Source organism: Gadus macrocephalus, chromosome 4, assembly GCF_031168955.1.
Source record: "Gadus macrocephalus chromosome 4, ASM3116895v1".
Classification (NCBI taxonomy): Eukaryota; Metazoa; Chordata; class Actinopteri; order Gadiformes; family Gadidae; genus Gadus; species Gadus macrocephalus.
Window position 1 is genome coordinate 13,091,394 of NC_082385.1, and position 14,193 is coordinate 13,105,586.

Sequence of the window (14,193 nt, forward strand, 5' to 3'; positions counted from 1 at the left end):
CTCCCTCTACCCCTCCCTCCCTCCCTCACTCATATCTCCCTCCTTCAGTCTCCTGCCTTAATTCTCCCTCCCTCCCTTTATCCCTCTTTCATTCCTTCCCTCCTTCAGTCTCCACCCTCCCTCTCCCTCCCTCCATCCATCCCTCCCTCCCTCTCTCCCTCCCTCCCTCCCTCTTTCTTCTGTTCTTCCTCACTGACTTCTCCTGCCAGACTCTTTCCTTTTTCCTTCTCTTCTCATCTCAGTTTTATCCCGATGGCATATAACACACAGAAATGATGGCCCTTTTCATGGCTCCCTTTTGTGCGACACGTTTCTGCCGGAGAATTACATCCTGTGTAAATGTCACCCACCCACACACACACACACACACACACACACACACACACACACACACACACACACACACACACACACACACACACACACACACACACACACACACACACACACACACACACACGCGCAGACACACACACACACACACACACACAGTGACAAGGGTCGGGGGGTAGGTCGCAGGCAACACAGAAGAGTGTGTTGCTCTGGCGGGGGGTGTGTGGGGGGGGGGGGGGGGGGGGGGGAGCTAAACATTAAAAGAGTATCCAAAACGTGTGGGGCTATTCTGCTGGGGAATGCACTAATGTGGATGGATGGATGAATAGGAGATGGACTGATGGATTGAAGTTTGGATGGATGGATGAATAAATAGGATTTATATGGATGGATGGAAACTTGGGTGGAAGGATGAATGAATGGATGGATGGATGTTTGGATGGGTGGATTAATGCATGGATGGATAGGAGATGGATGGATGAATAGGAGATGGACTGGTGGATGGAAGTTTGGATGGGTGGATGAATGAATGGATGGATGGATGAATAGGAGACGGAGGGATAAATGTTAAGATGGCTGAGTGAATGAATGGAGGATTGGGAGATTAATAGATGAATCGGGTTAAAGATGGAATGTTGGATGGATGGATGGATGGATAGGGGTTTAGATGGATGGCTGGTTGGGGGAGATGGATGGATTAATAGGAGATGATGAATGGAAGACAGAAAGGCTAGATTGCGTTCAGATTGATCCCAAAGTTGTAAATATATCGTGTCCCAGTTTGCTCCTCAGTCTTGGGAGTTGTTTGCGGTGATGATAACACAGCTCTGTATAGGTGTGGTGTGATGAGACGAGGTGTTTGAAGGAGCTACATGTGAGGAGCCTCACGCTCACACTTTACTTTACCACCCTGCCTCTAAAACAATTGCAACTCATATTTCCGTCGGAAATAATCTTCCTCCGATGCAAATGCAATGCTAGCGATTCAAAACTATTGAGTCTTTAAAAATTGTTAGAACGTGACTCTATATTAAAACAGACATGACACGCATTGTATATCTCTGGTTAGATTTTAGTACGATCTCCAGACTTGCAGGGATACTAAATCTTCACTTCATCACAAAGACAAAAAATAGACTATAGTACGCCTGCATATTTCGATGCATCTTTCAATCCGTGTTATTAGCCCAAAGAAGAGGGTCGGAGCAGCGGCCATGTCACTGAACGGGTTAAGCCGTTGAATTATTAAACAGCAACCGGCTCCATGTCCTTGACAGCCCAAAAAGACTGGAACACCATTTCCATGATAGATGCAAAAATATTGTACTTGTTCTGAAACTAACAGCTTTGAGGACTTACTTCAGAGGATCCACTGCCCCATCGCTACCGCATCGCAACGCATTCTGCGGGATTCATGTCGACAGTGTTGTCATGTCAACCGAATAACGTAACGCTATTTTCGGGGCCGAAACTACGGCTCTGCACTCAATACCCCCCTCCCCCGCCAATAAAAATACACGGTTCGACAAAAACAAGAGGACGATTCATAGCCACCAAACTGAAGCACTTCACTTATTGAAAATGTTGCTTATCTTATTGTAAATATTACTTATCTTATTGTACTTAATATTACATAACTTATTTTACCAAATGTTATCCTTTTGTTCTTAATGCACGGTTGGTCGGATATAAATGCAATTTCGTGTGTCAGGCACATATTTAGAAATTGACAATAAAGTTTGACTTTCTAATGGACTATCATTTTCCCTCTTCTCATAGCGAAGGAGGAGACACGACCGGAGCGCTCCCCAAACTCTCCCGAAGTTCGGGAGGAACGCTGGAGAAGAAGAAGTCTCCTCTCTCCTCCTTCCTTCGCCTAGCGTTAGTTTGTGTTGACGGTGAGGTTACCTCCCACTTGTTCTCCGGGGTCCTCCTCTTCAGACGGACGGCCCAGGTGGCGTCGGCGGGGCCGCTGAGGTCGGCGCAGTGCGCCACCGACAGAGCAACAGGGCAGGACAGGTCCAGCCCCGGGGGGCCGTAGGTCACCTCCGGGCTCAGCAGGACCTCGTCCTCCTCCTCTGGCGCCGTGCTATGGGGGGGGGGGGGGGGGGGGGGACAACAAAGACAAAGAGACAGGTGTGAGACGCCGGGTCTGATCCCTGCAACAGAAACAGATTAGACTCGACACGACACAGAAGAGATGGAGATATACAAGCACAATGCTGGAAGAGCGCTACACACGGACATGAACAAGGAATACAGATGGGACACACGGAAATACATAGGAACGACACACACACACACACACACACACACACACACACACACACACACACACACACACACACACACACACACACACACACACACACACACACACACACACACACACACACACACACAAAATACAACTCCTCCTGCTAGCGGAGGAATCTGTGTTTAAAAACCGCAGCTGGACAACAAAAATGATGTGTGTGTGCGTTATCTGTTTGTATGAATCAGAACTTGTCACGGGCGCTGGGGCCAATACTTGAGCAGGTTGTGGTGTGGAGGGTCTGGGTGGAGGGGGAGCATGATGAAACGCTCTCAGCACCCTCCCGTCCGTGGGTATAAAGGACAGGACCCCCGGGCTACATTTTGAAACATTTGGCTTTTCCTCTTGACGCATTGGTGAGCATGAAGGACATGGAATGATTCTGCTCCCTCGGAAATGGCACCATAAAAATGAATAATGTAACAATGGGCTATTGGCAGTTCTGGGGGCTGTTCTTAAGACGTTAAGTGCCCTGGCAGGTCAATATTTCAGCATGCTTCAGAAACAACACCAGCATATACATTTGTGTGACATGGTTGATGAAGACTTGTTCTTCACCCAGAACACACAGAACGTCCAAGGTCAGAACCGTCATGTGATCATGCTTGTGTACATATATCTCTAAATCAGAGCCACAATTACATTACAGAGAGTCCAGGTCATTGGTTCATACACATACACCCCATGAAGTATCTAACACCCCCAATTGGTGGTGCTTGAGGAGTGGGGGTCTCGAAATTTGGCGGTAGCGTCACAAATGCACAAACAAAGCCAGCAGTATCTCCACCAAGCACAAAGCCAACCTTTTATACTCTGAGCTAGACAGAGGAAGATTAAAGCCCTCAGACTGATGGACAGCGTGGCGGCGGAGGACAGGCGGTCGCAGCACAGCGCGCCACGCAGGCCTGCTGGGTCGGTGGGCGGCCCCTGAAAGCCCGGCTGGCCCCCGGTTCTGTTGACAGATTAGCTGGGGCCAAGGCAGCTCCTGGCCAGGGGCCCGGTCGTGGCTGGGAGCCCCAAAGAGCGGGCAGCAATTGATGGGACCACCATCAGTCACACAGCTGGGCTGGACACACACACACACACACACACACACACACACACACACACACACACACACACACACACACACACACACACACACACACACACACACACACACACACACACACACACACACACACACACACACAGACTGACACTCTTGTGTGTGCCCTGCTGTCACCAGGCCCTCGCAAGATGGCCGGGTGCTATGTATGCAACGTGTGCGACCACAGCGCCTGATTTAGAATCTGATTTTTATGTGCACTCACACTCACACTCACACGCACAACCACACACCCATACACACAATTTGGGAAATCGTATTATTGTGTTATCGCTTACTTAATATTATACCATGGTCTGGGGGAATACTAAATTCTGATTGGCTGCAGGGTGTGCATTAACCCCTGATATAGGGACACCTGCTAAGTAGTTCCAGTCAAATCGTCTGTTCAGCCTTCGAAGTGCGAGCTGGTAAATTGTGAAAAATGAATTAAACTATACTCAGACAACGTGGTTATATGCTTTAGACCCTAGAGAATCTGTGGTATAAAGGCTGGGACGAATTTCAAATTATAAATATGTACAATGCATAAGGTTAGCTCTCTGGCTCATAGCTGAGCGGACTAGAATACCTCCCGCTGCCAAGTCGTAGCTAAGGTCCGTCCTATTTACTTGAGGAGTGAACAAAGTTTCCGTTGCATAAGAACCTTACGGGAGGGTAATGATTGTTCAAGGTATTAGTCAAAGCCTCAGGCATTACCAGGGAAACAAATTCATGGCTTGAGAAAAACGTTATATTTGGATTGTAAAACGCATGAAGATATAAATGAATAGTCTTCATTAATTTTCGTTGGTAAGTGACCATGGTATAAGCGGGATAATGCTCGACGAGGTGTCCATTATCAGGAATTAATGGACTTCGCGGAGGCAACCGTCCTCCGCGTTGGCCATTAATTCCTGATAATGGACACCTCTTCGGGCATTATCCCTTATTTAAATCACTCACTAAAAGGAATAAACTGTTGGCATAACTGCTTTCGTTTTTTATCAAACTTCTTTCCTGAGGACGGTTCCTCCAGAGGTGAGTGGAATCGTCGTTCCTTGTTGGGCTCGCCGGTGGAATCCCCCATCTTTATCCCAACGGGGCCCTGAGTGTCTGTGTGTATAACACACACACCGGGGACAGGGGTTACCTTCAGCTGCCTCGGTCCGCCCCCAGGCGGACCAGGGAGTGATGGAGAGAGGCAGTGAGAGAGAGGGAGGGATAGAGATGGAGAGAGGGAGGGAGGGAGAGGGAGTGAGAGAGAAATGTATCTGATGCAGATGGTCTCATGCAGAGGGTAAGAAGCGTCTGGTTTCTCCTTGGGTTTCTGGAGATAGGGAGGAGATTGTCTGACAGCTTCTGGTCGGAGCCCGATGGAACGATGCTCCTCCAGCAACACCCACTCCTTCTTCTCCTCCACCAAACACTCTCCCCATAACACCCACTCCTCCTCCTCCACTACTCTTCCTCCACCACCACCACCCACTTCTCCTACTCCACCACCACCCATTGCCTCTCCTCCACCCACTCCTCTTCCTCCATCTCCACCTCCACCAGATGGGTCTTTCCGGTGGGTCTCTCAGAGAAGAGATGTTCACCACTACACCACCATGAGTTCCCCTGTGTAATAACAAAACCTCTTCAACTAATCTTCAAATGCGGTTAAAGAGAAAAGAGGGAAAAAGGTGTGATGCAGAAGTTTGATTCCTAAAAGACGCAGGCGATGGGTGTTCTAATCACTCCAGTGGAAGCTACGGGTAAGCGCGGCGATGGCTAACCGGTGACAGGTTAATAACTGACCCAACTTAACGACATCCGCTCTGAGGCATGAACGCACCGCGGCCCAGGAACATATTTTTTCAATCTCTGTCGTTCCTTCGTCTTATCTAACCCCTTTGCGATGCGCGTGTCTCTAACGCAGCAGCAGGCCCCCCCCCGCTAAAAGCCAGGCGTCATGTATGTTTATTTGTTGCTCGTCTGGTTCACCCGACTGAACCCCCAAAAGGGGATTGTCATCACAGAGAGAGAGCGGAGGAGAGGAAACAACGGCGCGTTTGCAACATTTGCCACTTTAAGCAGTCATGACAAAAGGAGAGGGTGTCATCACTGCGCTGTCTCAGGGCGCAAAGCAGACTCTAAGTATAGCCCTCCATTCTGCAGTGCACAAACACACACATACACACACAGCCACACCCACACACACACATACACACAGCCACACCCACACACACCTCTATTGGTGACACATCACGTCCTACCCTGCAGTGTGTGCAAGATGAGCAAAGACCTCATACCGTGTCAAGTTAGTGTGTGTGTCTGGCACTAGTGTGTGTGTCTGGCAGTCGCGGTGTGTGTGTTTATGTGTGCGCGTGTGTATGCATGTCTGGGTGTGTGTGTGTGTGGGCGTGTGTTTGAGTGTGCGTGCGTTTGTATTAATGTGTTTCATAGAGAAATAAAAAAGGAAAAGATCCAAAGGGAAAGGAAAGTAGAAAGAAAAGACAAAAACTGAATTATGTATCAACAAGGAGAGGAATAAATGAAAGACTGTAGAGGGAGAGCACAGAAATAATAGGAAGAAGGTAAGTAAAATAAATGAAAGAAGAACGTAAAGTCAACCGAGAGCTCCACTCCGACCAAGGAGCAGGTGTGTTGGTGTATGCGTGTGTATGTTTGTGTGTGATGTGTGTGTCTGTCAGTATATGCGTGTTAGTGTGTATGTTTGTATGTGTGTATGTGTGAGTGTGTGTCTGTCTGTCTGTATATGCGTCTGTGTGTGTGTGTGAGATTATGTATGTGTGTGTGTGTTGATATGGAAGGGGGGTGAAGAGAAGTGAGAATAAAGACCTGGCGGGAGGCGGCCTCAGACCTTCAGTGTGGGCCTCACCTGCTGTCCTCCTGGTTGATGATCATGTACATCTCCCAGCTCGTATCTTCAGCTATCCCTCCGCGGGGCACCAGCAGGCTAATGCCTACAGAGAGACACAAGCATGGCTGATCGTCCAGACATAGGAGGTAAACACACGCACAGACACAGACACAGACACAGACACACACACACACACACACACACACACACACACACACACACACACACACACACACACACACACACACACACACGTATGCACACACACGCACACACACACACACTCAAGAATACACTTTGCTCCTTCCTGTCACAAACAATAAGTGTCACGCGTCAATCTGAAACGTGTCCCCGCTAGGGTACTTTCAAGAAAGAAATCATATTTGAAGCTTGTGCTCTTGTGCTTCGTTTTCTCAGACATCACAATTCAGAATAATAACGCTCAACGACACTTTGCCGCACATATAACATTGACCAGAACACTTGTACTTGTAAATAAAAAATTTAACACGGTCTCATGAAATCAGGACCATAGGACTGGAGGAAGGTGTGTCAGGAGGAGAACCGCTGGTTGAGAAGCCCTTGTTTCATTCTGTCTGTCATCATCTCTCATCAACATTTTCTCTTTCCCGAGAAAGAGAATCTCTCTCTCTCTCTCTCTCTCTCTCTCTCTCTCTCTCTCTCTCTCTCTCTCTCTCTCTCTCTCTCTCTCTCTCTCTCTCTCTCTCTCTCTCTCTCTCTCTCTCTCTCTCTCTCTCTCTCTCTCTCTCTCTCTCTCTCACCAGTGTTGGGTACGACCAGCCTTCCTCCGGCGTGGCCCAGCATCCTGGTGGTTTTCAGCGGGGGAGGAAGAGGAGGGGGAGGAGGCCGGGGCAGTCCGTGCGGGATGAAGAGGGTCTTCCCCCTGCGGCCCAGCGTGGCGTCTACACCCACGCCCTGGTAGTCTGGCGCCACGCCCCGCGGGAAGGTCCTGGGATGGGACATCACGGGGTACTCGGCTCTCTCTCCTCTCCCTGGAGAGACGGACGGACGGAAGGGACACACCCTGGTCTTATCTGTCACCATCACCTCCCCCCCTGATTCATGAGGTACTGACGTCAAATAAAGCTGGAACGGGGGTCCGCTAAACATAGTGCGCTGACCATGTAGGCCAGGGGTCGGCAACTAAGTTTGGCCTCGGGACAATTTTTTTCCAGCCAGTAGGTGGCGGGCCAGAACATTATCAAAGGCTAGTTCAAGGAATTGATTAATGAAAGGGCATCTGGAACTGCAACGCAGGCAAGTCAGCTGGCTTAGTCATATGCCTACCAAGCACTAGATGACTCTTAAAAGACGTAGCCTACGTTTAAACAAGTGTATGCCCTAATCACGTAAATGTCATGTCTGATCACGTTGGGTAGTGGTGTTGCTGCACTGTCTCCAAAGAGACAGAGAAAGTGAAATCCGCGAGCTGCTGATCATGTGAGAGAAGGTGAAGCAGTCATATTTAACAAAGACGTTGAAAGATGGTGCGATCTACGAGAGAGACGCAGAGGAACTTTCCTTACGAGGCATTTGTCGGGATAAAAAACCCTAACCAAAAAAAAAAAAGTGGTCAGAAAAATGAAGAATATGTTGGTGTTTTTGCTCTTTGTAAATGGTTAATCGCGTTTGTAGCCTACACTCAGTCGTGAACTAATTCTTGCATGTGGGTGTCCTCATTCATAAAAAAATGAAAACATTTGGGAATAGGCAAATTATTCTAAAGAGGTCTAGACTCCTTGCGCAGCCCCGCCTTCTCCAGTGAACCAAGAAAGCCTGCGCCATGACGAATGGGGGATTTTACCCCCTCGGCTTTACACAGGAAACTCGAAATAAGACGGTGAAATCGCTGGTCGTGCCAAGCCTCGACCGAACCGGCTTGGCAGTGTAGTAAGGCCTTATGCTGGAGAGAGGGCAGTAGTGCGCACCTAAAAAAGCAGCCAACCACTCTTAAAACACTTCACACAACACAACCCAACACAACACAACACACTCACCCTCACGCACACCACGGCGAGTGTTGATTGACTGCACGCGCACATATACACACACCATGGCGGGTGCGGACTGACTGCGCACACACATAAACCTCCGTTCCTAGCCTACTCACCGTTCGAAGAGCTGTAGGCAAAGTAGCCTCATCAGAAACTCTACTTGCGTTAAACAGCAAAGCCTCTGTAGTTATAAATCATATAACTTCAGATTAATCTGGCGTGCCAGATATTATGTGATAGGTTCGATTCCCACCTGTGCTCCTATGCTACACGTCATTTCTTAGCTTCTCCGATCTGCATTCCTGTCTCTTTTCAGTGTACTGTTCATAAAGAGACAAAGAAAAGCATGAAATATATTATATAAAATAAAACTGAAATCAGCCCTGATCAAAGAATGCTTTGGGGACGGCGCCGGAGCGAATATTCAACCAAGGAGACTGAGCGATAAAATGAAAAACTGACAGGAATTAATTGCTTTTTTGCGGCCTTCTATCTAAACATATATTTTTTTACAGGCTTTGTGCACCTTTATGGACAGGACTGGAAATACCGACAAACATTTCGACTCGAAAGAGAAAGTAAACGACTTTAGTCGGAATCAAACCGGAGACTCAGCAAGCCACGTCGTCTACTTGGTGAGCGGCTCGCACCACCAACCCAGCGAGCTGCATTCAGCCCTGCTACCGTCTTTAAAGGCGTTGTGTGCCGTACCTTTGACCATGATGTCGGGCAGCGGGTCCAGCAGGGAGTGGTCGGCCATCAGCTCCTTGTCCATGGAGTCCTGAAAGCACATGGGGCTGGTGTAGGTCCGCGACCCGCTCAGGTCAGGCTGCATGGACGAGTTGATCAGCAGGGGGTTTCCTGAACACACCCAACACACAGACACAGGTCAACCCCACCCAGGCACCGTGACCAGGCAGCGCTGCTGTTGTGTCAAGGTGAGTGGGAAATGGACTGCATTTATATCATGTTTTTCTGGCCACGCAAAGTGTTTTAGCCTTATAGCCTCACATTCACCCATTCATACACAAATTCACACATCTACGGCGTTGTCAACCACGCAAGGCAACAAGCATGGTTGACACCGTTCTTAATACATGACATAATAGGCATCCCTCCTTGCCGCTCAGGGTCTATCTCAGGGAATCATTCCAAACCACCCACTGCCACTCACCCACCTCCACTTTAAGGCACCACTGGCTCGGATCAATCCAGATTTATTACTAGATACAGTCCAAGCATCCGTTTGACAGTTTACAGATAAGGACGAAGAGAGAGTGAGAGAGCAAGAGCGAGAATGAGAGAGAGAGAGGGACAGAGAGAGAAAGGGAGTGAGAGAGAACGAGAGAGAGAGAGCGAGAGAGAAAGAGCGAGAGAGAGAGAGAGAGAGAGAGAGAGAGAGAGAGAGAGAGAGAGAGAGAGAGTGAGGGAGAGAGCGAGAGACCGAGAGAGAGAGAGAGAAAGGAGCAATTTTCATTATGCTGTGTGTGGTATTTTTATTTTGGGGCATGGACCAATTATAATTATTTATGAAATGACGGCTTTATTGGCTCATATATGGAAAGAGGCCCAGAGCAGGGTGATAGCCTTCGATGTGTCCTGCTGGTTCATCAAAATGCACTTGTTGTCGCTCTGAAAAAAGATCACGTGGTGACCCTTCAGTTCAGGCGTGGGAAAATAAATCCCCTGTTCTGAGAATCTATTTCCTATTTAAGGAGTGAAATACATCAACACATTATTTTTGTGACTTCATCTTAACTGTAACTTCATTCGAGTACAATTGATGATTCAGAATAGAGTGCAATCAAAAATAAACTGTCAAGAGTGAAGAGATTGGAGATGGAAGTTTCTTCCTCATTTTGAAGGAATAACAAATAAATGAGCTTATCGGGAGGTAATCAGTTTTTCTCCAGAAGATTGATCCACCGGAGACGGAAGCCGAAGGCACAGATTGGTCTTGACATTTACGATATCTTAAGTTCGATTTGTCCAATAATTTCAGTACGAAAGGTATGTACTACTGCAATTATAAATTATAGGCTACATAGAAATGTTAATTGGGTACAAATGTCAAACGAATGCATTGTAATTTATAACTATATAACTATAAGAGCTACCATGACCATAGACTGATTAAAGTCATCGGAAATATAATCTTTATTCGCCTCAATATCGTGATACTCTATTGGTTGAAGGGCCAGGGTAAATTAAGATACTTTGACATGATGAAAAGTTGAAGCTAGCCAAAGCTAGCTAGCTGCCATAACACCGGATATACCAACACACTTCTTATCTGTTTTTGTGTCCGGCTTTGCAGACATTGAATCAGGCTCTTGGTCAGCAGTGCCTTTAGTGGTGGATTAATCTTAGAACCTGGCCTGTGTTAGAAGCCCTGGCCCAACCCTGACAGACACGCAGAACGACAGTTGTACAAGCAGCAGCAGCGCAACAGCTTAGGTCAGGGATTTGACCTTGCCAACATATGGAGCTTCCTGTAGCTTTAGGCTCTGTTTACACGAGGACGCTTGCCGGTAGAAACGACAAAATATTTTATCAGAAGTGCATTTCGTTTAGACGGTGACGCCGTTTTTGGGGCTTAAAAACGTAAAAATCTGAAACCACCCTCCAGTGTGGAAAACTTGAATACGCTCCGCTGTAGCGTTACACTGCCAAGACGCAAAACTCTGCTCATATCTGCTCACGTCGTGTACGCGTTTACGTCAAATACATGCGCCAGTACAGGGAAATAAACAAACGTGTTGGATTATTTCCATACGTCGGACCTTCAAGCTGCTCTGGCAGCTCTAATAAACTTACAGGAGTCTTTCCATGAAATGTACAGGATATGTACAGATAGTATTACTGAACAGAGAAGAATCTGTAATTATGTTTTGGTTTTCGCGGCACAGATAAGAGAAGAAGGAAGATTCTACGCATGCGCTCAGACATGGCGGTGTTGTGTGATAGTGTATCACAGCACCACCTAGCCGCCTGTCATGCATACCCAATCGATTTCCACACACTTTTGCATCACCGTATGCACGCAGATTTCCTCCCGGAAAACGCAGAATAAAAAGTGAAGACGTGACGCCACTTTTGAGTCTTCTGTTCAGACCGTCACATGTAAACGTAGCCTTAGATTGTCCATCGCTAGCATGTTCCATCAGAGCAGACAAGGAGAAGCCGCTAAAGACCAACCTACATCCCTCACCCGACCTGAAGGTTGGGATCCATGCTGACAGTCTCCTAACGAGGACTGAGGAAGCAAGTGGGGGGGCCAGAGTTTTATACTTTTATAAGGTTGAAAGGCTGGCTGGAGGCAGCCCGTTGGTCGTTTCCCTGGTACTTCCTGATTTGATGATATAAAGGGTCAGGGTTTGCATAACAAATTGACCATTCAACTCCGTGAGTACGTGCCTTGTTCAAAAGATACGTGGTAAGTTACTGAATAAAATGTGTGATTGCAGTAATCAGTATTAAGTATTAGTGAGTGAGTGAGTGAGTGAGTGAGTGAGTGAGTGAGTGAGTGAGTGAGTGAGTGAGTGAGTGAGTGTGTGTGTGTGTGTGTGTGTGCTCACCTTGGCGGGACGTCTTGTAGGTGAAGGACTGGAAGCCACCGGTGAGGGCGGAGGAGTCGATGACGTCCACGCCGTACTCGCTGTGGCCCCTCCGGTACAGAGTGACCACCACGATCAGGACCACCACCGTCAGGACCCCCGCACTCAGCCCAGAGTACAGCACCACGTCACTGCTGCTCTCCACCTCTACCGGGGGGAGGGAGAGGGAGGAGGAGAGAGAGAGGGTGGGAGGGAGAGGGAGGGGGAGAGAGAGAGGGAGGGAGGGAGGGAGGGGGAGAGAGAAGAGCGGACGGAACAAGGAGAATAAAGAATTAAAGATAAAAGATCAGGAGTTAAAGCTAAGTATATTTGGGGGATTTTATAGATACAGACGCCTCTGGTTGCTAGCACCCATTCCCTTAGATAGATAGAGATAGATATATACTTTATTAATCCCGGGGGAAATTCAAGTATCCAGTAGCAGCCGAAAACACACATAAAAACAGTGCAGATGGATGTGCAAAAATACAGATATAAATAAATATAAATAAATAAAATGTCCATTGTCCTTAATCATGCTATAAAGAACTATTATTCTCTTTGAAAATAAACCAACAACTGAAAATGATTCCAGTTGTCTCTACAAAACGTTTTGTCTGCTAGAGGACTGTGAACTGTGTGTTAGCTTCAGCGGACTATATACAACTTTATTTTAGGTTTTATTCCTGCTGGTTTGAAAGTGCATCGTGAAGGATTGTGTGTGGGTGTGTGTGGTAGTGTGGAGAGAGAGAGAGAGAGAGAGAGAGAGAGAGAGAGAGAGAGAGAGAGAGAGAGAGAGAGAGAGAGAGAGAGAGAGAGAGAGAGAGAGAGAGAGAGAGAGAGAGAGAGAGAGATTCTCTTTCTCGGGAAAGAGAAAATGTTGATGAGAGATGATGACAGACAGAATGAAACAAGGGCTTCTCAACCAGAGTGTGAGAAGCTAGTGCTAATGAGGATCCACACAGGGAAAGCACTTCTAATCAACCCAACACCTGAAGGTCATTTCACAAACGGCGTTTGGGTCTGATGTGTGGTGCCACGGAGCCGTCCACGGGGACCGTCTGACAGAAGCAATTCATTGAATTAGCTCGTCACGGCGATTACCCTGTAGCCGGTCCAAACGGCACGGCAGCATGAGACACGTCCCCCCACCAAAAAAAAGAGCCGAGAAATGAGTTCCAGCTTCAGTTCTTCAAGAAAATAATGAGCTCTGTTGAAGTAAAGAAAAAAGGAAAAGGTGGACTTTTCTGGGGAAGCCTGATAAGTAGCCAGAGGCATTATGGGAGGAGAATTCAGCCCCAGTATGCAGCGTTGGTGTAAACAGCTACAGTAACAGGTTAATCGAGGGCTGGGGACATTTCGACAGATGCGGCCGCATCTGTCGAAGCGGTCTACACTGTTGCCCGGCGTCGATAAACAAACACAGACACGCGATGACAAGATAGGCAAACACAATGAGTTTAGGCCATTATGCATAATCCGTGATTGAAGTTAACACCCGCAGATCTGGCAGACATGTTGGAAACCTAGTTCATAATGTATGGAATGGATGAGCTGATCGCAAAGCTTTTTTTGGAGGAAATAGGATAGTTCTGAACGACGCATTGTTCATCAGAGAGATTTATGTGTGATGGATGTCGTTGAAGGAGTAGCGTTATGTCTTAATAATGTACTGAATCAGGGCTGTGACATTAAATGGCGTTGACAAATGATCTATGTTATGTTCCGGAATAAAGTACTTGCCTGATATCGGCTATCCTTTATTCCAGAATGTTCCCGTCATGCAGTTTCTCAACATAAAGAGAGGGTGTATAGTCTAGTGCAGGGAGTATACATGTAATGCAGATGTATAGTCCACTGCATTAACTTTTGTGAAACTGCTTCAACACAAATAGTTTTTTCCCAATCAACATCTGCCGGTGATATCAACGTCCCAGTGAAGGTACTCACACCGCTCTACCACACGCACACAGCAATTA

General features: G+C 47.4%; 1 protein-coding gene across 1 annotated transcript in view; it reads right to left on the reverse strand.

Moving 5' to 3' along the window:
* LOC132456135 (netrin receptor UNC5D-like) overlaps positions 1-14,193 on the reverse strand; it is a 145,013-nt gene that overhangs the window by 15,868 nt on the left and 114,952 nt on the right. Inside the window, exons 9-13 of the mRNA XM_060050361.1 lie at positions 12,197-12,382; positions 9,330-9,479; positions 7,386-7,616; positions 6,622-6,706; positions 2,242-2,422 (exon numbers count right to left, since the gene is read on the reverse strand). Of these exons, the coding sequence (XP_059906344.1) occupies positions 2,242-2,422; positions 6,622-6,706; positions 7,386-7,616; positions 9,330-9,479; positions 12,197-12,382 (833 nt within the window). The remainder of the gene's footprint in view (positions 1-2,241; positions 2,423-6,621; positions 6,707-7,385; positions 7,617-9,329; positions 9,480-12,196; positions 12,383-14,193) is intronic.